The sequence below is a fragment of the Mchenga conophoros genome, linkage group LG23, assembly GCF_057382185.1.
Source record: "Mchenga conophoros isolate Kocher_MC1m ecotype Shallow Benthic linkage group LG23, M_conophoros_male_GT1.1, whole genome shotgun sequence".
NCBI classification, from domain to species: domain Eukaryota; kingdom Metazoa; phylum Chordata; class Actinopteri; order Cichliformes; family Cichlidae; genus Mchenga; species Mchenga conophoros.
In genome coordinates, this window is record NC_140547.1 from 24,014,029 (window position 1) to 24,038,442 (window position 24,414).

Genomic DNA, 24,414 nt, shown 5'->3' on the forward strand with positions numbered 1-24,414 from the left:
CAAGAATATCTGGCTCATTGGAAGCAAAATATGAAAGAAATGAGTGGTGGATCGAGACTTTTGCATTTTTATAAATTAAAAGAAAACATGGATGTGGTGTGTTGTGCAAAAGCTGGAGTTTTCACTGATGTTTGCCAAGTGGGTGTCATCTGTACCTAAACAAGCTCCAAATGTCGCAGAGCTACAGGTGGTAAGTGTAAATTAATGAAAAACATGGATTATTAATTATCTGAATCTAATTAAAGATAATTTTGAGTGTCAGAAACACCTGCTATATCCTCGTCATCCTAAAGCCCCATGAGTTCGCATGCAGATACACAATCGCCGTCTCTTGCACTCGGTCGCAGCATCATTGCTCGATGGAGCACAAAGCCCCAGTGGGATGCTGGCCGGCCTCTCCCACTCGATCTATTCAATGTGACCACGTCCTTGACAGACGGAAACAAAAGCTCCACGGCACAGTGTCAACATCAGATGGAGCAAATCCAAATTTGGAAACATCAGACACGTTGTACAGTTGGACACCAAACCCAGGGTTTCCAGTTATTCATCGTTTGTTTGCAGGGCACTCATTAAACATGATGAAATGTCTTTTTAAAGGTTTACACTCTCATTAGTGGTGGCCTTGATATGCCGCTGACACACAGTTGAGTCAGGGCAGGTTGGATGTGTTGAGGAAAAAGAGTTTATTAAAGTCGTTGCTGAGTGACAGACATGTGGTGGTGGGGAACATATGGATGCTCTGCAGCACTAAAAAGCATGACGGGCGGGGAGTGAGTTTGCATGACCTCTTTTTGACAAGCTGCTGTGTCAAGGCACCGTGACTGTGTAATCTTCCCTGTGGATTAAAACAATGCAGATTAGTTTTTTCCCCTCTTTCCATCTCTACTTTCCCACTGTTGATTTGTCAATGTGCTGAGCTGGGGTTTTTTGTTTTTCCACAAATCTTCCCCTGACCTTGTTTTCAGTGGCCATAGCTGGCCAGTGTAAGGGGTCACATGGCCCAGAGCTGGTCTCACCTGCCATTTTCTGCCTGCTGGAGCAGATGGCGTTTGTCTGTGACCCTTTCCACACCTTGGAGGACAAGGAGGGATGAGGAGGGTGGCTGGAAGGCGGTGTGGGGTAGGACTGAGAGAGGGGGGGGGCTCCCTCATAGCAACTGGGAAGTGGGGAGTTGTGATGAGGGAGCAGGGAGGGAGGCAGGGGACTCAGCTGGAGATGCTCGGGGCTTAGGACAGGTTGCAGGGAGCAGGCAACTGCAGCTGCAGCCCACGTCGAAAGGACATTGACGACGACATCTGCTGATCAATAAGCTATTTGTCATGTTCATAGAGCAGCCCCGCTCCGAAGACGGCAGAGATAGAAAGCGGAGGTCAGATCAGATGTGCTCTTAGGTGGGGGATTATAGCTAATAGGACTTGCTTTGTGTAAGTGAATTCGCCTGTGGGTGGAATTGAAATTGGTCCATTTTTTCTCTGAGAAGCAGCTCAACATTTCTGCCTATTTGTCCTTGATCATACAATGTTTGAGCTTTAAGACCAACTATCAAAGACTGACTGGAAAGTCAAGAAAGTCCTTTCTTGAGCTGCAAATTCTCAAAATTGTTTGAGCTATTAAAAGTTTTCTGAGAGACTCTGAATTTTCTTAAAGTTTGTCCTTTTTAAGGGCTCGTACAAAGCGCCTTCGCCTTTAACAGAGGATGGTGGCATTAAGTGAGAGAAAGAGCTAAATGAGTGAGCCTGTAAACATGCCAGAGAAAGAAAGACCACAGGAGCACAAAGCTGGGAAACCGCTTTACAAATCTGGACCTTGCTGATGTTGCTACAAGCCATATCTGGCCTCAAAGACGCCTGTGTGCTGCCGGCGGTCTGAGCAAGATGAAAGGCTGTAATCCTCAGCTGAAGTATGCGGCGAGGCCTGCTCTGCCGATGAGGAGGTGGATAGGGTTCAGCCTCCCGCAAACCCCTCCGACGCCCCGAGGATCTGCCGTCTCGCTTGGGCGAGAGCCATGCATTTTACAACTTTAATTGGATAAGTTGACCGGTCTAATGCAATAATTTGATCACGCTAAGCCTTAAAGAGATCTAATATGCTCCCAAAGTATATTTGTGCGCCCTCTGAAGTAAATGACTGAACCTAATCCATCCATTAGAGGTCACTTTACGGCCCAGGAGTCCAGACTCCAAAATATCTTAAAGGAGCAGTTAGTGGGCAAATAAATCAGTCTGTGAAACCCTCATTTAAACCTTCATGCGAGGGTGGAATTTGCCTTTTTAAATTTGTTGGTATTTTTCCTCAAGACTTTGTTATTTTTTAATAAAATGCTCGATTAAACCTTGTGGAGTGTAAACCATGAACAGCCAGTGGTAAAATGACAAAAGTCTCTGCTCTTTATGTATAATTATCTGGTTTTGCATATTATTTTCCTACTTGATGGCCAGTACGAGTTGTTTAGCAGCCCAGTATAAATTATCAGTCGGTGGCCGCCAATAACATAACCGTGACTGCGTGGTTTCACTCTGCTGAAAGGAAGATATGATGAGTTAAGTGTGGTTTAAAAAAAATCCAATTCAGAAGCTGTAACTGTGACTTTTCCTTTCAACTTAGCTTTCCCTTTGTTATAATATTTGCTTAATTTTCACCCATTTGTTTGGTTAGTTTTAGGCACCAGAGATGCTTGGTTTGGTTTATGAATGTTTTTGCTAAAATACACCGTTGTAGCATAAATCTTGTACTATAGAGCTGAATTTATTGTGTACCGTGTGTTCTATGCTCTGCTTTGTGACCAGAGGTTACACGCACTTCACAAAGCCACTAGATTTATCTTGCTGCTTACCTTAAATATGGTATATAAGGCAAAACACAGTTTGTATAATTCTAATGAGCTTGAAAGTCAATATTTGAAAGTCAATACCTTTATTCTTCAGCACAGTCTGAACTCTCTTAGGCAGCTTTTGTGTCATGTCTTCAAGTAGTCTTCAGGAATAGTTCTCCATGTCACGGGTTGCCGGGGCAAGCCGTGCGAATTATTAAGGACCCAAAATGCAGGTGGCTTCTGAGGTGAGCGAGCTTTATTGCGACAGTGATGTACAACACAAAAGAAAGGATGGCGAGAAACAGAACTGAAAACACTCTAAACTGGGAAAACTAAAACTTAAACAACAAAACCTGAACATGAACGAGGGTACCTTGCAGGGAGAACTACGCGGGGAGAATGCACAGGAAGACGGGGCAAAATACACAGAATAACCGAAGGGCATAACACAGACGAACCAGCAACAAGGACGAGGGAACACACACTATAAATACACACCAGTAATCAGGGGATGGGAAACAGGAGGGAAACACACCTGGGAGACATAACAGCTGACGAGGCAGGGGAAACGAGACCTTCAAAGTAAAACAGGAAACACACTGACTGAACACAACACACACCAACTAAACACAGGCTGGGGGACACAGACATAGGGACATGAAACGTGAAACAGGAGAATACAAAAACCCAAGATAACCAAAACCACAGAATAATAATAAACTTAACATAAACACGGAGTCACAGACTCCGGACCATGACACTCCAGGCTTCCTGAAGGACATTCAAAGCTCTTCTTTGGATGTTTCTGCCTTTTGTTCTGTTCTTTGTCCACATGATCCCACACTGCTTCAATAATGTTGAGGTCCGGGCTCTGGGGAGGCTGATCCATGACTGATAGTGCTCCACTGTGTGTTTTTCTTGACAGTGGGTTTGGGTTGTTTTCATGCTAAAAAAAAATTAAATTGCGCCAATTAGACTCTTTCCAGATGTTACTGCATGTTAAAGTCTGATGGTACCTTTCTGTGTTCATAAATCATCAATTTTGACAAGATCTCCAACAACACTGGATGAAATGCATACCAAACCATAACAGAAACTCCGTCGTGTTTTACAGATGGCTGTAGACACTTTTTTACCCGTCTCCTAACCTCCATCAGACTTGTTTCCACTAATTTTCAGTTCAGTTCTTCTGCAATTTTCATACCTCAGCTTTTTCTGCGTATTTCCCTTCTTTAAGAATGGCTTCTTGACAGCCACCCTTCCACCGAGACCATTTCTGATGAGGCTTCATTCAGCTGAAGGTCTACATGCATCTCTCAGGTCAGAGCGTTCTCACTCCCGAGGCGTAACATGTCGACGTTTTGTCACGTCCCGCGGCGTTCCTGAGGAACGCGAAAGGAGACCTTCGGCGTTCTTATGATACGCGGCGGGTTATGGCTGGAATCCAGTGCAATGACGCTCCCGCGGTAGTAGACGTTCCAGCCCTGTATTCCAGCCCTAAACCTAACCTTATCCCTAGCCCTGACCATAACCTTATTCCTGACCTTAACCAGGACTTTAATGATGTTAAATAGCGTGTTTCTAAGCGATTTGAAGAAAAAGAGCGAACATGTGTAGGTTCAGTCCAGACGGTTCTCATATTTCCTCTTTTTCCGAGGTCGTCATTTAGGAACGTGGTGGGTAGCCGAAAACGTAATATGGTGACGATTTGTCACCTAGCGTAAAATGTTACGCTTTGGGAGTGAGAACGGGTTGCTCAGGTCCAAGTTTCTTCAGGTTTTTTAAGGACATACTACACACCAGGTCGACCAAACAAAACATTCCTTGGACTTGACTCAAATTGAGAATGAATGAGAAAAAGATGTAGAAAATGTCCAAAGAAATAATGCTGAAATTTGTTGTAAATAGCAGTAAGTTGTTAACATGTGTGAGAATTTGTTTTCTTGAAGGAAGTAGCAAGTCGACAGAAAAGCTTCTTGTTTATCTTGACCTCACTTCACTGTGAACACAATGATAACCTCACTGAAGCCTGAAGTTAAGGAGGTGACACCGCCGCCCTGTGACATAAGTCAACACGTGCTAGGTTATCTTCTCAGAAACTCGCTAACTCTGTCTAGCTGGGACGATCTTCCCCATCCCCCCACACCAAAACAGTCCAGGCCCTGGTAAAATACATGCATCAGTTTTATGGAGCTCATGAGAGGAAAAGGTTAATCGAATGGTTTAATGAGGCCTTTTACCGAAGCGTCTTCAAGGTCGTTTTCATAGGTGCATTCCCCTGTTCATTGCATATGAGAACCTGCCAGTAATATGCTTCGCCTCCCATATCATTCACCTTAAGCCTTCATGTTTCTGATGTTTTCTGATTGGTTTCAAGGTTAAGTACACTGCAGAGCCGTAGTGTACTGGCTGTTTTTCTGAAAATAGCTTAACCTAATGGATCTGTCCTTTCCCTGTACATGCAGTGTTTCACTAAACCATTTTCTAGTGGTTTCACAACATGCATATGCAGTGTTTTAAAGGACTTGTGACACTTATTCTTGGCATTTCCACTGAATGGGGTATTATCTGCATTCCTAAAAGCAATTAGGTGCACTTAAGAGACTTTTTGCCAGTGGGATTTTGTGTAATGCCTAATTACTGCTGGTGTTTCACCGGGTTCTCAGACACTCAAGTTAAATGTATTGTACTGTAAAGAAACACTTCTACACATTAGTATATTACTTTATCTGATTTCAGCTGAATTGACTGTTCACCACAATGTTCAGGTCTGTAAACTTTAGTTGAGTTCTTCACCGTACAGTGAATAGATTTTTGTCAAGATCAGCTCTAGGGTGAATATGTTATGACTCCTTTTATGCTCCTGAAAGTGTGCCGTTATTTTGACTAAAACATGTGCTGCGAAGCACTCCGGTAAACATCCTCGCTTTAAGATGAGCAGATTGATAGAGCCCGTGTGGTTTTCATTGTTGACACAACCTGTGTGGTGGCAGTCACAGTGGTTGCAACCATGCTATTTACCCCCAGCTCAGGGCTCTCTGGAAAACATCCTCATGTCGTTGAGGAAACAGGAAAGGGTGAAAATGTGTGAAAATCAAAACACTGCAGTCCTGAAAGTGGGTGTCCTGTGAGTCTCTGATGAAGTGATAAGTTGTAAAATTGAATGTTTCTTAAAGTAAATGTAGAATAATGTTTCAGGACAATGTACTGGTCAGTTTTAAACAGAACTCTGGAGTCGGATCCTAAGTGGAGCAGGTGGGATGGATAAACAAACCCAAAGGGCTACAAATTAGACTATACAGGCCTCAGCTAGTATGTTAAATGCTCTTGACAGTACAATTAGAAGAAGACTGAACAAGTATAGTTCGTAAGGTCTTTCGGGAGAAGGAACAAAAGTGCCTAAAGACGAACATGGCAGCACAGCTTAGGTTTGCATCTGGACATAACACAAGACTTCTGGAACAAAATCATTTGGACCAAAGTGAAAATGTGTGGTCATAAAGCACAAAGCCAAACACCTCATATCCACTGTCAGCATGGCGATGGAGGGGTGATGATTTAGGCTTTTCTTGTAGCTACAGGACCTGGACACTTTGAACTCCTCCGTATACCAAAGTATTCTAGAGTCAAAAGTGACTTTATCTGTACAACAGATAAAGATCGGCCCAAAATGGGTGCTGTGACAGTACAACAAATACAGAATGGCTGAAAAAGAAACGATTCAAGGTGTTACAATGGTCCAGTCAAAGTCCAGACCTCAACCTGATTAAAATGCTGTGTTGGGACCTTAAGAGAGCTGTGCATAAACCTCAATGAAAGAAGAGTGGGCCAGAATTCCTCCACAATGATTTGAGAGACCGATAACATGAGACACAGAATAATTACTTCAGTTATTTCTGCTAAAGGTGGTTCTTTAAGTTACTGAATCATGAGGTGGACTTTTTCACAGGGCTGCACAAACACATAGAACTGATTTTAGAGAGAGAGGTGGAAACAAATTTAGGTGGGGCAAACAATCCCAAAGGAGGGGAAAGAAGTAAAACTAACATTTTAACTCAAACAGGAAGTAACCAAAGGACAACAAATTGACACTGAAACATGAAAACGGAGGTGGGAGAGAGAAATGTGAGTGGTTAGAAAACAACAATAGAAACCACTAAAAACAAGTGGCTACCACAAGGGCCACAACATATGCTGCTGACCATTAAATCATAGCTATTAAGAAGACGATAACTGTCCATCTTAACAAGAATTAACACAAAAACATGATGTGCTTAAGTCTCTGTCAGTGGTGTAAGGCGCTGCATGGATCATGATGAACATAGGGTGGAGAAAGCAGTTACAGATGCAGGAAGGTGGGGTTTTAATAGTCCTGTAAAACCCCACCCAAGTGTCCTGCATTTTGGGATAATCTTCCCCATCTCCAGAGATGAGCTCCTGCAGCACTGCTGCAAGAGGGCCCGGGGCTGTAACCAGAAAGTACAGCATATAAACACAGTGAAAAAGTGAATGTCAGCTTCTGTTAACCTCTTGGTAGCTGGAGAGAGGCTGATGGTTGCTTTAGATCACAAGGACTGCAAAGCCTTGTTAAACGTATTACAGGTAAAGATCAATATCAATTTAGAGACTCCCCATCTGGTTTAATGATTGGTTAGAGTTCACAGTTTTCACTTTTCGGCTCTGAACATAGAGCTGGTCAGAGGTTCAATTCTCATCTTGCATATTTGAGTCAGACACTCCATATTCTCCCGATGGATCCATTGGTGTGCTTGATGGCTAAAAAGCACTTGAAAGGCATAAAATGAAGCGGTGAATGAATGCTCGTGTGACTGGTTGAATGTGGCTTGTAGGGGAAAAGTGTTCTGAGGGCTCGGCTGGAGTACAAAAGCACCATTTAAAGCGTATCTAATTTTGACCTGCATTTGACCATCTCTAAACCTAATCGAGCTTCTAAGTATAAGTAAGTAAGTAAAATTTATTTATATAGCACATTTCACAGATAAAAATCACAAAGTGCTTTACAATAAGCACTTTCTGATTGCATAAGAATTAGAGGATGCATTAAATGTTGTGTATTCTAAATTTGCTGCTTTCTTTAAAAAAAAAAAAGTCTTTCTGCTGCGAGATCTAACTGTCCCTTTGATTAGAGGAGGATAAAACTAAGATTACCCCATAATAGCCCCCATTTGTGAATTGTAATCACACAAGGAATGCTCTTTTTCTTAAAAAAAGATTTACTTAAGTTTAATTAAAGATACCGCCATCAGCGTTAATCCAGCTCATTCCACTCCTAATGACTTTAAACATTTCCTGAGATCTTCCAGAGAGGAAAATCTCGGTGCACTTGATGATGTCTCACTGGACTGGCATCGTCCCCCACCCCCCCCATCAACCCCCTTCCCTGCTCTAATGAAACATGACCGAAGACTGCGTTGCGGGTTTTCATTGTATTACACACTTCATCTTGCAACAAAGAAGTGAAATGACACACATGTAGATGCTCACTAACATGCAGGGAGTCTCCGGAGGAAGCCCCGCCGTGTGATTTGCATCTGTCTTGTGCAGATCCAGGGCAAGCTAGTGTTGGGTAAACAAACAGGCCTGCCTGTCTGCAGAATGGCATTTCCTTTACTCATCATTGTGCACAAAATACTCCCTGAACCTCTTCCCAAAAGATTCCCGTCCATGTTGACAGCTAAATATCCACGCCTAGCACCACCGACGTGTTTCCAAATGACTTTGCACCTCTTGCTTGCTCAGACATTTTAGATGGTTGCTCTCAGAAACAAATCTCAAGCCCAAACGTTTGGGCTAATCTAGTGTACGATTAAAGGCTGACTGGGAACACACACCTAGACTGTAGAATCGACCAGTCTGGTAATGACCTCAAGTGACGCACGCCGGTCGCCCCTGGTCGCTCATCTGTGATCAAGCTGCAGGGGATTAATGTCACGGAGGGAAAGTGTGGCTGACCGCCAGAGCAGCGGGCTGACAGGATGTTTGTGCGTTCGTGTGGTGCACTTACTCTTACTTTTCTAAACATTTCAGGGCCCTGTACTACACCTGAGTGCACCTACACTTCACTACAGTTGAAATATTGCCAGCTGCAGTGCTTTAAAAACTATCTGTTGTATTTAGCTCCATCTGGGTCAGCATTATCATGCTGCCCACAAAGTAATGCATCAATTATTTAACACTGGCAGGAACTGTTCTTCATAATGAGCACTTTCAAGCCCTCTCTAGCCTCGAGATATCGCTCTGATGAAATGCGAGGCATATCCAGTTCGACGGCAAAGCAAGCTGTGCGTTCGTTTTACGTGATGTGTTTATATTTTACAGGCCAGTCCAGGAATCGGTGCTCGCTGTTGTCTCATTTTAAATAATTTTTTTTGGGTGGTAAATTGAGCCAAAAACTTTAATTTGTGCCAGATAACAAGGTTACTGAAAGCTTTGATTCCAGCATGAACTCTCCAAATGGGAAATTTGTTTTGAACTCACTTGCAAAAATGCAGTTTACACATCGTGACAGACTTGTAATAGAGTATTTTTGCATGGCTGAATTGCTACTTTCACTTCAGTAAGCGTCCTAAATACTTCTTCAACCGCTGCACACATACTACTACTACGAGCACCAGCGTCCTTCTAACCCGAAAGGACCTCAGAGGTGCTGACACTCACGCTACATGCAGCCACAGCCAGCATACCTCAGACCACCCTGCACCCTATTACAAATCCATATCGACCCACCGGCCCTCCGGCCACTGTCCCAGCACCGGCCTGTCTCCTTCCCTGTACCCCCTCCTCCCTGTGGAATGCTAACCTAGTCCGAGTGTGTGTGTGTGTGACAGTGGTGGAGCCAGGCTGGCTGTGTGGGCGGCCGAGTGTTTCCAAACAGTGGAATCTGTCACTGACACCCCTGGCAGAGCAATAAGCGGCGCCTTAATGAGCTCAGCAGATCACTCAGCACACACACACACACACACGTGCACGTTCATATACGCATATGAATTTTGCAAACATCATGCGCACACACTTACACAATGGTGTTAATGGACTTAATTATCACTGTGACAACGTATGGATTATATTTTGCACGTATTGCATGAAGACACGCACACAATAAACTGTAAATAAAGGATGGGAGTTGCCACCCTGACTTTACATATTAATTAGTGAAGTGACGATTTCAGCTCACGCTCACAGGCTTGGTTAGCAGGGTGCATAAGTGCATAGCACAGACGCAGATAGCTGCTAATTAGTGCTGAGTATCATACAGATAAAAGAAAAGAATTTCACCCAGCAACACTGGCACGAAGAATTCTTAGGCTGTCAGTAGAGTTGTTATTGCATTAATAAGAGTCCAAAGGGCTCTAACAGCACAAATGCAGTCACGACATCCAGTTCGGTAACAAGTGGAAAGACATCTATAGGCCTGGCTAGCTAGAATCACCTGTCATTATGCCACACACAACTTTCAGCCCTAATAATGGCGGGGAAAAGGGTTTTGTTGTGCTGGGCTATAAATATGTGCTTACAGTAAGGGTGGTCTACAGGGATTGACTCTTTCAGACATGGCTTCATTTTTCAGTCCCAGACGTTGTGCACGTGTACAGTCAGACTGTAGTCTATATAGTAGTGTGCAAAAGTCTTGAATCACCCCATGTTTCTTGATATTTTGCTTTGTAAATGGGAAATAGATGCAGTGATTTACTGAAATATGTGCAAACATACATGTAAACACACACTAAAGGCAAAAAAAAACAGAGATTGTACAATTCTAACAAGCTCAAAAGTCAGTATTTGGTGTGACCACCTTTATTCTTCAGCACAGTCTGAACTCTTTTAGGCAGCTTCCTTCCTTCCACTGAGACAATTTCTGATGAGGCTTCAGTAGATGATCAGCTGATTCATCTTTAGAAATGAAAAGAAAATGATGTGTTTCTGTGACAGGTTGCCAGAAACAAAGTGGCTAAAGATACCATTTAAAACCAGTTCGTTGCTGAGTTGTCTTTTATGTGTTGTCACAGCACTTGTTCATCCCTTCAGTTATGTTTCTTTTGATGATTCATAGGTCAGTGTTACGTGGCTTAACAAAAAATGCTTCGGTACAAGGACTGGACTAAAAATCAGTGAAAAAGAAACCAATGTCCAAACAAACCAGAAGAAACAAGAAGAACTTGGAGACGTTTTGCTCAAGAGGAGTGAAGAAGGTCTAGCTTGGAAGCAAAATATAAAGATATGAGGGGCAGCTGAAGACAAATATGCACCCGTGCACATCCACCAGTGTATACCTAAAATGTACGGACTTTAACTTCACATGCTTTCACAAACCCATTCATTATGCAATTACAGTTGTCAGCCCATGCACGCACACACACACACACACACACACACACACACACACACACACACACACACACACACACACACACACACACACACACACTCAATCATGCAGATATGCACTTATGGTACCATCATTATGTAGTTAAATGGAAGTAAACAAAGCTAAGCAAACAAGCATCGCTTATTTCCTGCAGGAAAAAAACACAGTGAGCCTCACATCTGTTGCACTGCACAGCGCTACTCGCTGTTTCGGCGCTCCCCGTCGATCAAATTAAAGCCGATATTTCTTGATTACTGTGCGCGTCCTTGTGTTAATGCTGACTCAGCCATTCATTCATCTGTCTTTATTTTTTTTAACCCAAATGGGACAATGGTGTGTAATTGGTGACCACCTGCTCGTAAAATCAAATCTCGCTCGCTCCACATTCAGATTTCCCCTCACGAGACAGCTGCGCTTATGATAAACACAATTACCCCGCTCTGCGTGACACTTTGGTCACGAGCGCAATCATCGGTCATCATGAATCTCTCAGAGTTTTATGATGACAAATGACAATGTCGCTGCCGGCTTTAGGAGACATCTGATAATGAGTGTCACTTTTTTGGGGCGGTTTATTTACCTTCCCTTATCTTGACGTGAGCAAGCCGCTCCATCAGCCTCCTGCAGACTCATTTTGCTTCGCGTGATTGTTTGCTGAGGACATCACTGACAGTGGCTGTAGAGCACAGTGGCAGCGATGGCCCCAGCTCTAAGTTTCCCCTGTCCTTTCTTTACCCTCTTTAACTGAGCACTCCTGTCACCGGGACCCTTTTAATTCTCCCCTTTTCACCCATCCGGTGCCCGCCTCCTCCTGCACTGGTCCTATTGGGGAGTAGACAATAGAACCCCCCCATCACCCTCCTCTTCTTCCCCACTTTTGCCTCTTCATACCCCCCCCCCCCCCCCCCTTCTCATCTCCATCCTGCCTGGGTTGAGGCTGCGGGCTTCATGCTGCAGTTAGTCACAGCCATTCAGCTGGGACTGATTGTGATTGTGGCAGATGGGCCGGAGTCACTCGGCCCAGCAGACCCAAGCACTGCTTTCTTTTTCCTTTTTTTTCTCCTCCTCGCCTTCTCCTTCACTTTTCGTCTTTTCGCTCTCCTCCTTGCTCTTGATCTCTTCCTCGGTTGTCTCTATCTGTCTTTTGTCAGCATGCTTGTCTCTTTGTGTTGCGGTGTTTTCCCCGTCCACATTTCTCTCTCTTTTTTTTTGTACAAGGGCTCAATTTGGCCGGCTTAGGCCTCAGAGTAGGTGGTTGTCAGATCATTTAATGGGGACTGACACCCCCCCCCCCCTCCCCGATCTCCCCACAGAGCTCCCAATTTGACTATTTTCCCATTTTTGCAACTTTCTGTATGATCAAACAAGGGTGTCAGCCTCAGGAAAGGATCGACCAGGTGTGCAGGGAGACAGAGTGACTACCTGAAAGTTGCAACTTTACCACATTTTTGCATGTGTGAGCTCTTCTGTCCCCCCCCCCCCCTTCTCTGAAAGGAGTCCACTTAGTGGAACATTACAAGCCGGCTGCTGCTTGCCTGTTCATGTCCCCTTGTTTGAGGTAAAGATTTGCACCCCCCCCCCCCCCCCCCCCCCCAGCCTACAACGCTGTTGTCACCCCCCACCTCCTAAAAAAAACCAACTCCTCCTTCTCCGTGCAAACCCCCACCCCAGCCTCCCGGCCCTCTCTTTCCCCCCTGAGGAAAGATCCACCTTCAGAGAGGCAGCAGAGCAGCCGTCTCCCTGAACACATGTTAAACGTCCTGTAAGCCCGAGGAAGAGGAGGAGGGAGGCAGTCACAGAGAGAGAGGGAGAGGGAGGCTCGGAGACAGACAGCATGAGAGAGAAAGAGATAGAAGCGGAGACAGACTGAGGAGAGAAATATTCGGAGGAAAGATAAAGCCGGGAGGTGGGGTGGTGGGCGGCAGATCGGAGGCACAAAACACTCGGTGTGTTTGTGCGTGTGTGTAAAGAGGAGCCTCGGAGCGCTGAGGGAAGCGTGCATGTAGCAGGAAGGGAGAAGGGAAAGCGGTGTATCGGGAGAAGTCGGTGCACGCCGGCAGAGTGAGGGAGGCAGCAGAGTAGGGGAAAAAGGAGGGGGTGGGGGGTGGGAAGCAAGGACTTTGAGAGCGAGGAAGAGGGAAAGGCAGTCCGGGGCAGAGCCGGCAGCGCTCTGTTTGTGGATGTAAACTTTGTCATCTGCGGGATCAGTCGGTCAGCAGCTGCGGAGCAGGAGGAAAGCGTGCCAGTGGATTACCATGCGTGTCCTCTGAATGCACCAGGATGCTGCGTCTCCACGAGGGTAAGGAGCGAGCCGGCGTCAGCCGCTCATGACATGGCAAAAAAAGAAAGAAAGAAACCTTGTTTTCTTGTAAGATTTGATTGTGACTGAAGTACGCTTGGCTTGTTTGGGGATTTAAGATGTGCATCACATGCATGCCGGCAGATTCACTGTTACCTCGTTTAGGCTTCCTTACTTTGTCCCGAGCTGCAATATTTCCAAGTAATGCCCCAGAGGGGGACATGTTTCATATAGAAGGACTGCACACATGTGCGATTTGCACTGATTTGCGAGGGGAATCGCATGTTCTGTTGCTGGTGGCAACAGCATGGGGTCAGGGGTGCTGCATAGAAAAAACAACCCACTTTGTTTCTGACTGATAACACCAGGAAACAGACAAAGTGGAGGTTAAAGAAGCCCGGCTTTGCAGGGATTTGTATGTGCAGGAATGCATAGGCTTCAATTCTTTCCTTATACACTCACTCTCTCTGTCTCGCTTGCTCAGGCAGATTAAGATTTCCTATCCAGCCCACTAATCCCACACTGAAATGAGCTGAACTGGTTGAGGTGGTGGACAATAATATGGAATATTATGTATATATAGTCTTTCCCAGTGATGTAGCGTTAAGACCTGCAGTGTCAAAGTCACGGCAGGTCAGTAGGGGGGGGGGTCTTCCCTTATAGGCAGCCTAATTTGCAGCAGACAGATAGATGCTCAGTGCTTGGTGCCTGCAGCCATCGCAGGGATGCCGGGGCGGCTTTATGTTTTTGGGCTGACTTTGTTATCTCTATAAACAGAACTGCTGGGGAATAGAGAAATGAGAGCATGGGAGAGCATGGGAGGTATCATCACTCTCTTGCTGGTGTTGTCAAAGCGCCAGAGAGAAATGCCATTCTGTCTTTTTTTGAGTTAAAGAGAGCTTTTTTTTTGCCCTGGGAACTGGTGCTTCCCATCACAAGAGCAAAAAATAGCATCTGGCATGGAGTGGATGCTTTACAGCTGGGAATGCCAATGAATGTAGGCAATCTATGTGAAGGGTAACAAACAGCAGATTAAAAGGTGTTAACTTAAAGCACATTACGGTTGCAGCAGTACCCCAGTATATGAGGCACTTAGGTATATACTGAGGTATTCAGCAGCGAGCGGCCAAACAAAGCCCTAAAAACTCAGCTTCATACTTGACACTGATCCCCCCGACACACACACACACACACACACACACACACACACACACACACACACACACACACACACACACACCATGTTATCTGCTATTTGTTTATGATTTCTTTTGCACCAGCAAGTTCCTGACGCCCAGTTTCCACCGCAAAAAAGGTAGCACCAGTATTGCAGACGTCAGAAGCACCTACGCGAACCAACCTTGATTTATTTACCCCTAAATCCTGCTGCTGGCTGGTTCTCAGAAGGCCACCAAGAAGAAGTTATTGGAAGGGATGGAAACGGAGACAAATTGAGGGTGGACATGTGTCAGCTGTTTGGTCTGGTTTCAGTTTAGAGCGTTTATCGGGGAGCACAGGAGCAGTCATTGATATCAACCCCACCGACCACGGGGGAGGCAGATGTGTTGCCACAGTGGGCAGTTTGAGCCTGTTGCCCTCTCTGAAACCTACCTGGGGATTACTGGATAAGAGGATTGCCAAGTGGAGGGATTTGATTTTATAGAATTAAAACTGTAATTCTCTCCATCCCAGCCATGCCACAGTGCAACCATTATTATCATCCGCCCCCCGTTTGCCCCCGGTGCCACACTCTTTTATGACACACTTACTTCATTACTGCATCGTGTGTCCTACATTTAGCCAGCTTTGATTTAACGGTCAAAAGGAGTTCATCACGTGCTGGTGGAATTTTTGCCATAAGTTCGTTGGTTGGAGTAAACAGTGAGTGCTGCAGTGGTTTGGATGCTGGATGCTGAGCCTAAACGACCCACATAAGCCTTCCTGGAACGTGACAACCATCCCCACTGAAGGGGAAAACAGTCAACCCTACAATATGCTGGACAAGCGTGTTAGAGTTTGCTATATTTGAGGATTATTTGCATAGTTAGCTGCGAAAAAAATCTATGGTTTCTTTGCCCTGTTTGTAGTGCAGCAGTAGTCCCACCACACTGCAGATTTTGGGCTGTTTTCCAGTTTTTGCTAGCAGATTGAAAAGGACTGATGCACCTTTACAGCTTCACATGTGGGCAGAATTTATTTGATTTCTGTAAACAGATCAACAGAGTGTACCACAGATGCCAAAAACAGACAACTTTTAACCAGGAAACTGAGTCTTGAGTCCTGTGTGGGCCCATTTTTCAGTTTGGGGTGTTTTCAGAGGCTATTATAGGTTATTCATAGAAGAAAATGATGGTTTGGGTTAAAATAAAGTATTTGTTGCTTATCTGAACTTGATGCATCTACTACAACAGCCTTCAGCTGCAGGTCAAATATCTGGATTCCTCAAAATCTTCAAGAACCTCAAAGAAGTCCAGCAGCTTTCATACCAAGCACTTTTGACCACTTTGACCTGGCACTTCTTCGCAGCACCACCAGAGGTTGTTTGCATCTTGAACACATTTTCAGGTCACGTTGACAGCTTATGAAACAGCCTACGGGATTGCTGTTGGAGGACAGTCTTGACAGATGACATAACCTGAGTGTTTACTTGTCAAACAAAGGCTGGGAAAAGACGACTGTATTTTCTTTCCACCAGTCTGCCTCACTCTCACTCCTGTGCATCCGATTTTCCCAACTTTTCCTCCTCCCCTTTGGTCTCCTCCCCGTATGTGGCGCTCTGTATTCGGTGACCCTCAGCTACCACTCTGGGCTCAGGTCAAACAGAATTACTGAGGAATGTCCCTCTGTTCAATGGCTGGCCCAGTGGGCCTCAGCATGGGAGCACTTCCCCTTCATTGACAGCCAGAGGACTTTCATTTTGAAGGAGGGAGGGGGTTGAGGGCTCCTTCCAGACAAACTTTCCCATATAATTCCCAGAGTCTTTGCAGCGCTGATCGGCACCGTGGAGCCGTAAGCCAGTTTAATGATGTATACGTGTGAGGCACATTTCAGGATCTCGCCCGCTTGTGTCTTGTTGAGACACTCTGCTTCTGTGACTGCAGGCCATCCAGCTCAATTAAGGCTGCTTTGAATGCATTCCTCCCCCCCTATCCCCCTCAAACTGCACATAGGATCCCTAAAAACAGTATGCAGAGCTCCGTCAGGCTAATACAAACCTGTTTTTGCCAATACATCATCTGAAAAAAAAAAAAGAAGCTTGGTAAAGAATCCTGACATTTTGCGACGCAGCTATTTTTTTGGATGCATGCAGCCACAACACATTTAATTCCAACTGAAGTCTCATGCTTTGGATGTTAACAAGTTGGAAATGCAGAACAATTGGATTATCAGATGTCTTTTTTTCTTTTTCTATCCTCCTCTGTCTCCCCGTTGGCTCAAGTTAGAGCAATGTCACTCGGGAAAAATATAAAGTTTAATGGTCTGACACAATTTATAACCAATAAAAGGCTTTTATTTGCTAGCTATCAATGGTCTATTGCATGAGCTGACTGTTTTGCCTGGAGACAAAGCATTGCCCAGACACCCTCGCTGACTGTTAAGTGATGTCATTAGAGCTGGAGCATTTTTGTGGTTTCTAAACAGATGAACTTGCTCCATTTGAGTTCAAAAAGGTGTGAAAACTTCTGGGTTGGGTTTTTTTTTTGCATTTAAACTGCCTGTTTTCCAGTCAAAACTGGCTTAAAATATTGCCTCTGTACAGAAAGCTTCTTGGCTTGCAAATTTTTTCCTTTGTAAGGGCTTTTATTGATAAGTCTTAGTGTTGGAAGGGGGGGGGAGCAAATCCCCAAATTGGATTTGTTTTTTAGGTCATAGCACTGCATGCCAACAGTTTACAAGATAATATGGTGTTGTCCTTGTTTACTTTACACAGGCTGACACACTTTCACAGTGCGTGCACGCACCTCACAAGTTTTCTCGCTCAAAGCGGTCTAAGCCTGATTTGCCAGCGCTCCCACTTGTTTCATATTTCTCTCCTCGTCACGGTGACGCTTTCAACGGAGTGAGCCGTTTATGAGGTTGGAAAAGGGGGTCAGTGTCGTATTTGAGGTTGCACGGGGGCGGGGAATGTCAACAAACTTCAGCTCCCCTCTATCTTGGCTGTAAATCGTCGGATAATAGTGAGAGAAACATGCGGGACCGTGTCCAGAGGCTGAAGGTGTTGGCGCAGCTGGAAAGGAAATGGAGAGAGGCTGCTGGAGAAGCTCACCTTTTGAAGCTGTAAAACTCTTTTCCAAACACTTCTCTTGTTGTATTTTAGCCGTTTGGTGACAGTCTTTACTTAGAGTGAATTACGGCAGCGTGCAGATGCTTTTAACTGCTTGGTTACCAACATGCCAGAGGGCAAGAACAGGAGCGCTATGGCAATTTTGTGAACACGTAAAAGAGAATTACTGGGACCAGACATATTTAAAGATGGAAGCTACAGTGCAAAGTGACTCTAAGTAAAGCGATGCAACTAAACGCATGAAAAACTGCCTGCATCACACATGGAGAATAGTTATATTAATGCCATGGCTTTTGCAACAGATAAGATAAGATAAGATAACCTTTATTAGTCCCACACGTGGGAAATTTGTTTTGTCACAGCAGGAAGTGGACAGTGCAAAAGTTATGAGGCAAAAATTAGAATACAATAAGAATAAATACAGTACACAACTGTACAGAATAGAATAAAATAAAATACTATATACAGTAGAATAAAATAAAATAAATATACAATAAGATAAAAATAGAATACAAATACAAATACTATATACAACTGAGTAAAAATACAACGATGACAGAAAGGATTATTGCACTTAGTATTATTGCATATGTATGGATGTGTGTGCTTGATCAGTTAAAGTCTTTATTATGGAGTCTGACAGCAGTGGGGAGGAAAGACCTGCGAAATCTCTCCGTCCCACACCGTGGGTGCCGCAGTCTCCCACTGAAGGAGATGCTCAGTGCTGTCACAGTCTGCTGCATGGGGTGGGAGATGTTGTCCATCAGGGATGACAGCTTAGCCGCCGTTCTCCTGTCACTCACCACCTCCACTGGGTCCAGAGGGCATCCTAGAACAGAGCTGGCCCTTCGGATCACCCTGTTCAGTCTCTTCCTGTCCCCAGCAGAGATGCTGCCGCCCCAGCAGACCACACCATAAAAGATAGCAGAAGCCACAACAGAGTCATAGAATTTCTTCAGGAGTGGGCCCTCCACTCCAAACGACCTGAGTCTCCGCAGCAGGTACAGCCTGCTCTGCCCTTTCCTGTAGAGGGCGTCTGAGTTATGAGCTTCCCAGGAACACTGAGGACACATATGTGTGCCCGCAGAGGTGGATTGCAGTAGAGATGGCTGACCCTTGGCTCAAATGCGTCTTGTTTGCAGCCCCTTTGTCTTTATTGTATATGCAGTGGCCGTTTGTCCGCTTCTGTAAAGGGCTACTGTTGTGTTGACAGCTGTTGTAAAATACCCTGTAGCCTCTGCATGGTCTCCATGAGTCAGCAGAACCTTCTAGCATTGTAGTACAGTAGTACACATGAGTCTCTGTTCCCCAATTACCTCAATGCAGGCTAGCCGGGGTGTGAAATACAGAACAATGGATGAAATGTGTGACTTGGTTATATGTATGTGGATGCATTTATAGCACTGAACATGCAAAAAGTGCTACATTAGCATTTGCATCTTCTGGCAGTAATGCACTGTTCAGGGTTACTGGACTTTTAAAGCTGAGAAGCCTGTGTGGAAAGGCTCACTGGAGTGGTGTTATTAAAACCTTCTGATGGTAATTTGAACATGTTCGTGCGTCTTTCAGAAAAACATCCTTAATGATTATATTAATCTGAAGTCTTCTGAAAATGTTGCTTTGTGCCTAAATGTGCACCATGCTCACTTTTCAATTGAAGATGTAATACTACTGAGTTCTAGTGACCTTTACTTGTCACTTTCAACAAAGTACATCTCACAGTAGCCATGTGCAAAACTATGGCTACCTGCTACTGTGAGATCTACTTTCCATCCATCCATTTTCTTAACATCCAGTTCATAGGTCACAGGGGAGCCTACCTCAGCTGTCATGGAGTGAGAGGTGCGGTTCCCTGTTGTCACCCCGTTACGCTCCAACCACGTATGTATATGTTGCATGTAGTTTGGCCTAGATCATAATTGCTTTTTTAAGACTTTCTTACAATAATTTGAGAACAAACGAAGGGTTCACGGAGATATTTTTTGGCATCTAACGTGATCAAATAAGCAGATGTTTGAACAAGCTTCTGTATCTGCCAAAATAATGTCCTTTTCAGACTCCTTTCTATTACTATCTCATTCCAAACATGTCTCTATCATGTCTAAAGGAGCACTTTAGGCACCTTGCCATGAACGTGATAAGGGGAGTAAGTTAGTTCTATGAACCAGAAACTTCAATCAGCTTTTGAAAGCTGAAATGGCTCATTGGAGGAGGATTTTGAGACTTTTGACTTCAATAATTTGAGTGAAAACTGACTGGAAGTGAAAACTTTCCAGCAATGAAACAAGTTGTTCCTTTCTGTTAATATGATGGCATCTCATCCTATGACTTACTTAGACTTAGTTCCTCCTACGCCAGGCGGCGCATCGGGCAGCTAGTGATCTCCATCGATGTCGGTCAGCAGCAACTGCTTCAGCTTCGTCCCAGGCAATGTCGACAGTTCTCAGATCGTCCATGAATGTTCGACGCCATGTGGTCTTTGGTCGGCCTTGCTTTAGCTTGCCAGTGCGTGGACGCCATGTCATGGCAATCTTAGCTGGGCGATGAGGGGGTAGGCGTAAAATATGGCCCGCAAAGCGGAAGCGCCTTTCTGCAACAACATCGGCTAATGGGCGGGTGCCTGCTCTTCGTAGGACCTCCTCATTTGTTATTCGGTCCCGGTAGGAAATTCTCAGGATTCGCCGCAGGCCACGTTGTTGAAGCACGTTCAGGTGTTGAATAATTGCACTTGTTGAGCGCCAGGTTTCACTAGCATAAAGTGCAGTAGGGAAGACGATAGAGTTCAGTAGTCTGATCTTGACCCTTACATTCAGGGAGGTCGAGTTCCAAATAGGTTGGAGACGTCGCAGGACACCAACTGCCTTCCCTACTCTGGCGTCGACATCCCGATCAGAGACCCCATCATTCGAGATGATGCTGCCAAGATATGTAAAATTCTCCACCTCTTCAGCACGTTGTTGGTTGATCATGACAGGAATGCGGGCACGTGCATAGCCAACTCGGAGTACCTTGGTTTTTTTGACGCTGATTCTTAATCCAACTTTCGTCGCCTCCCTCTGCAGGGCCGCGGTCAACTTTTGGAGGTCTTCCTGAGTCGAGCCCAGCAGGGCGATGTCATCTGCGAAGTCCAAGTCAGTGAGATTACGCGCTTCGTGCCAGGGCACACCAATGCCAGCTTGGTCAACTGATCGTCACATGATGAAGTCAATTACCAACAGGAAGAGGAAAGGGGATAGCACGCATCCTTGTCGGACGCCAGTATTGATCTTGAAGAAATCTGTGCAGCCGTCATCCGTCCGGACGCAGCAACGGGAGTTGGAGTAGAGACAACGAAAGGCATCTAAAAACTGCTGAGGGACTCCATAGTGGCGTAGGATAGCCCATAGAGTCAGCCGGTGGACGCTGTCAAAAGCCTTCTCGAAGGCAATGAAATTACTAGAAATCTTCCTTTGGTATTCCAATGTTTGTTCAATGATCATGCGGAGGGTGAAGATTTCCTCGACGCATGACCGGCCCCCCGAAACCCAGCCTGCTTTTCTCGCAATCGTTCATTCACTGCGTGTTGTAGCCGATTCAAAAGAGCGAGGCAAAACACTTTCCCGGGTACCGACAGCAACGTGATGCCCCGCCAGTTGTTACAGTCACCCAGATCACCTTTTCTCATCCTATGAACGTTTAATGAATACAAGGTATATGTTTGTAGTCTTAAAGATGTCTTAAAGTATTTAAAGAACAATTTACGTAATAGGACCTATGTCTGAATGACAGTGTCACTTTATCAGACCGATGAAGGCATCAGCAGTACACATACCTACATGTCTAAAAGGATGGAAAAACATTTGAGAGTCTTGTAAAAACTCGATGTTGATGGAAAGACTATCACAGTAACCGATCAGGTTCAGCTTCATAGCAGATTGCTCAGCATCATCTCATTTTCCACCCAGGTCACCTGTAAATACCCAGACAAAGACATCAGCATGCCTCAAAAGGAACACTTATTAGAAGATCAAACAGCGCCTAAAATCCTCCCACACGTCGCCCTCTTAGTGTCACAAATATTTCTGTAGCTTTCCAACACAAACCCACCCATTTCATACCACTTCGGTCAGGTGAGGAAGTAAAATAGCCAACTTAGTCTCTTGATTGTCGTCACTCTTCACCACATCGCCAGTTTTTCAATTCATTTCATCCTGCTTCTGTCTATGATAGCAGGCTTTTATTGCTGCCTTTAAGCGTGGCGTCTTGGCACACGCTGAGACATTCTTGGCCTTTAGACACAGTTGGGCTTCATCTCAAGCGTACAGAGCCTGTATAGATCTGCAGAGATGTTTTGTGTTCATCTCTGGAGAAGTATAATAATTTCTCAGGGACGAAAAAATAAAAAACTGGTTTTGTTTATCTTGTCCGAATCCATTTCACAAAAAACAGGAGAACTCCTATATCATGAGGTAATTGCAGTCTTTTGTGAAATGTGCCTCACTTAAACTCAATTATGTGTCAGAGGGTGCGACATAAGTTAGACAGCCATCACTGGGGAAAATTTTAAGCAAACACAAGATTACAACCTGTTGGAGTGTGAGTATGTGGCTGGGAATGCTTTTTGATAAGCTCTGTTTTCCTTCTCTTGCCCCATTTCCACATATCCCCTCAACTGTGTTTGCTAAGGTACAGCAACAGCACCTTTCCAGTTTGGAGTCATCTCTCATTTATGAATTGCACATGAAAGATTCAAAGTTGTCTGTAAATGTGTGTGTGTGCATGTCTTTGCATATCTTTGCAAGTGTGTTTGTACATGTGTGCTCAGCCATGTGCTTAAGATTGCCCCTCCGTGTGATCATGTCTAGCCCCATCTTCATTCTTCATGAGCCACGCTGGTGAGTAAACCCTCCCGACAGACAAGAAAGGCAGGCGGGCGGGTGCTGCAGCCATTTTTAAAGCACATCTGCTCATCCGCAATGTTTCGTTTCGTCTGGGCAGGAATGCATCTGTGGCTTGGAAACAATTGAGGTCAGGCCCTGCTCGCAGAATAAGAAAACATTTAGGTAGACAGACAGACAGCCAAGCAGGGGTAATCCACGCTTGGCAAATGCATTTCTCTCAGAGGATTCCTTATGTCTGATCTTTGTTACTTCATAAGTTTTGGAGAAGTTCTGGCCCACTAAACAGTGCATTTAAATCAGCGTCTTCACTCTGATTTTGAAGATTTTTGCAGAATTCTTTGAAGAGTTTCATGCCTCTTCAGGTGGCAGCTGTTGCCAGAGGCATTAAGCTATTCCACCCCATACATATTTGTGATACTGTATGTCTTAAACACCCTAAAAACACCATCAAATTTGGCACAAATGTAATCAGATCAAATCAAATCAAATCACTTTTATTGTCACATCACATGTGCAGGCACACTGGCACAGCACATGCGAGTGAAATTCTTGTGTGCGAGCCCCACAAGCAACAGAGATGTGCAAACACAACAACACAAACGAGCAAAATACAAGAATGGCCAACCTGAAACTAATAAATATATGTACAATATATAATAGTGTATGCATTTCTGGATGTGTATACTAAATATTTTCCTACGTGTGTGTGTGTGTGTGTGTGTGTGTGTGTGTGTGTGTGTGTATACACATTTTTACAAATTAAATAGTAAAAAAAATAAAATAAAATAATAATAATAATAATAAAATATATAAAATATACAGAGTTGAATATGTGCAAAACAAGTGGCATTTATATACAGTGTGGAGTGCATAATGTTGAAGTTCCAGTAGTGAAGGTGAGGTGTCTATGACGTGTTCAGCAGTCTGATGGCCTGATGGAAAAAGCTCTCTCTGGTTCGGGACCGGATGCTGCAGAACCTCCTTCCTGATGGAAGCAGTCTGAACAGTTTATGGCTGGGGTGACTGGAGTCCTTGATGATCCTCCCCGCTTTCCTCAGGCAGCGCTTCCTGTAGATGTCTTGGAGGGAGGGAAGCTCACCTCCAATTATCCGTTCAGAGCACCGCACTACTCGCTGGAGAGCTTTGCAGTTGTAGGCGGTGCTGTTGCCATACCAGGTGGTGATGCATCCAGTGAGGATGCTCTCAATGGCACAGTGATAGAAGGTCCTGAGGATGCGGGGGCTCATGCCGAATCTTTTCAGTCTCCTGAGAAAGAAGAGGCGCTGCTGCGCCTTCTTCACTGTTTTGTTTGTGTGTACTGACCACGTAAGATCCTCAGCCAGATGTACACCAAGGAACCGGAAGCTGCTCACTCTCTCCACAGCAGCGCCGTTGATGGTGATGGGGGTGTGTACTTCTCTGCACCTCCGGAAGTCCACTATCAACTCCTTTGTCTTTGCGACGTTGAGGGTGAGATGGTTGTCTTGACACCAGTGGGTCAGGGCGCTGACCTCCTCCCTGTAAGCCGTCTCATCACCGTTGGTGATAAGACCCACCACTGTAGTGTCGTCCGCAAACTTCACAATGATGTTGGAGTTGTTAGTGGCTGTGCAGTCGTAGGTGTAGAGTGAGTACAGGAGAGGGCTCAGTACACACCCCTGTGGAGCACCAGTGTTCAGTGTGATGGGGGATGAGGTGATGCTGCCCAGTCTGACCACTTGGCGTCTGTCAGACAGGAAGCTAAGGATC

The 24,414-nt window shown here is 44.9% G+C and overlaps 1 protein-coding gene across 7 annotated transcripts in view; it reads left to right on the plus strand.

Annotated features, from left to right (window-relative positions):
* LOC146547267 (nck-associated protein 5-like) overlaps nucleotides 1–24,414 on the plus strand; it is a 184,596-nt gene that overhangs the window by 62,191 nt on the left and 97,991 nt on the right. For 2 of the 7 annotated variants that reach the window (XM_085264295.1, XM_085264296.1), the window contains exon 1: nucleotides 13,322–13,500. The exons of the other annotated variants lie outside the window; for them this stretch is intronic. In XM_085264295.1, the coding sequence (XP_085120421.1) occupies nucleotides 13,472–13,500 (29 nt within the window). In that variant the 5' untranslated portion in view covers nucleotides 13,322–13,471. Of the gene's footprint in view, nucleotides 1–13,321; nucleotides 13,501–24,414 lie in introns of those variants that run through there. 7 annotated transcript variants of the gene reach the window in all.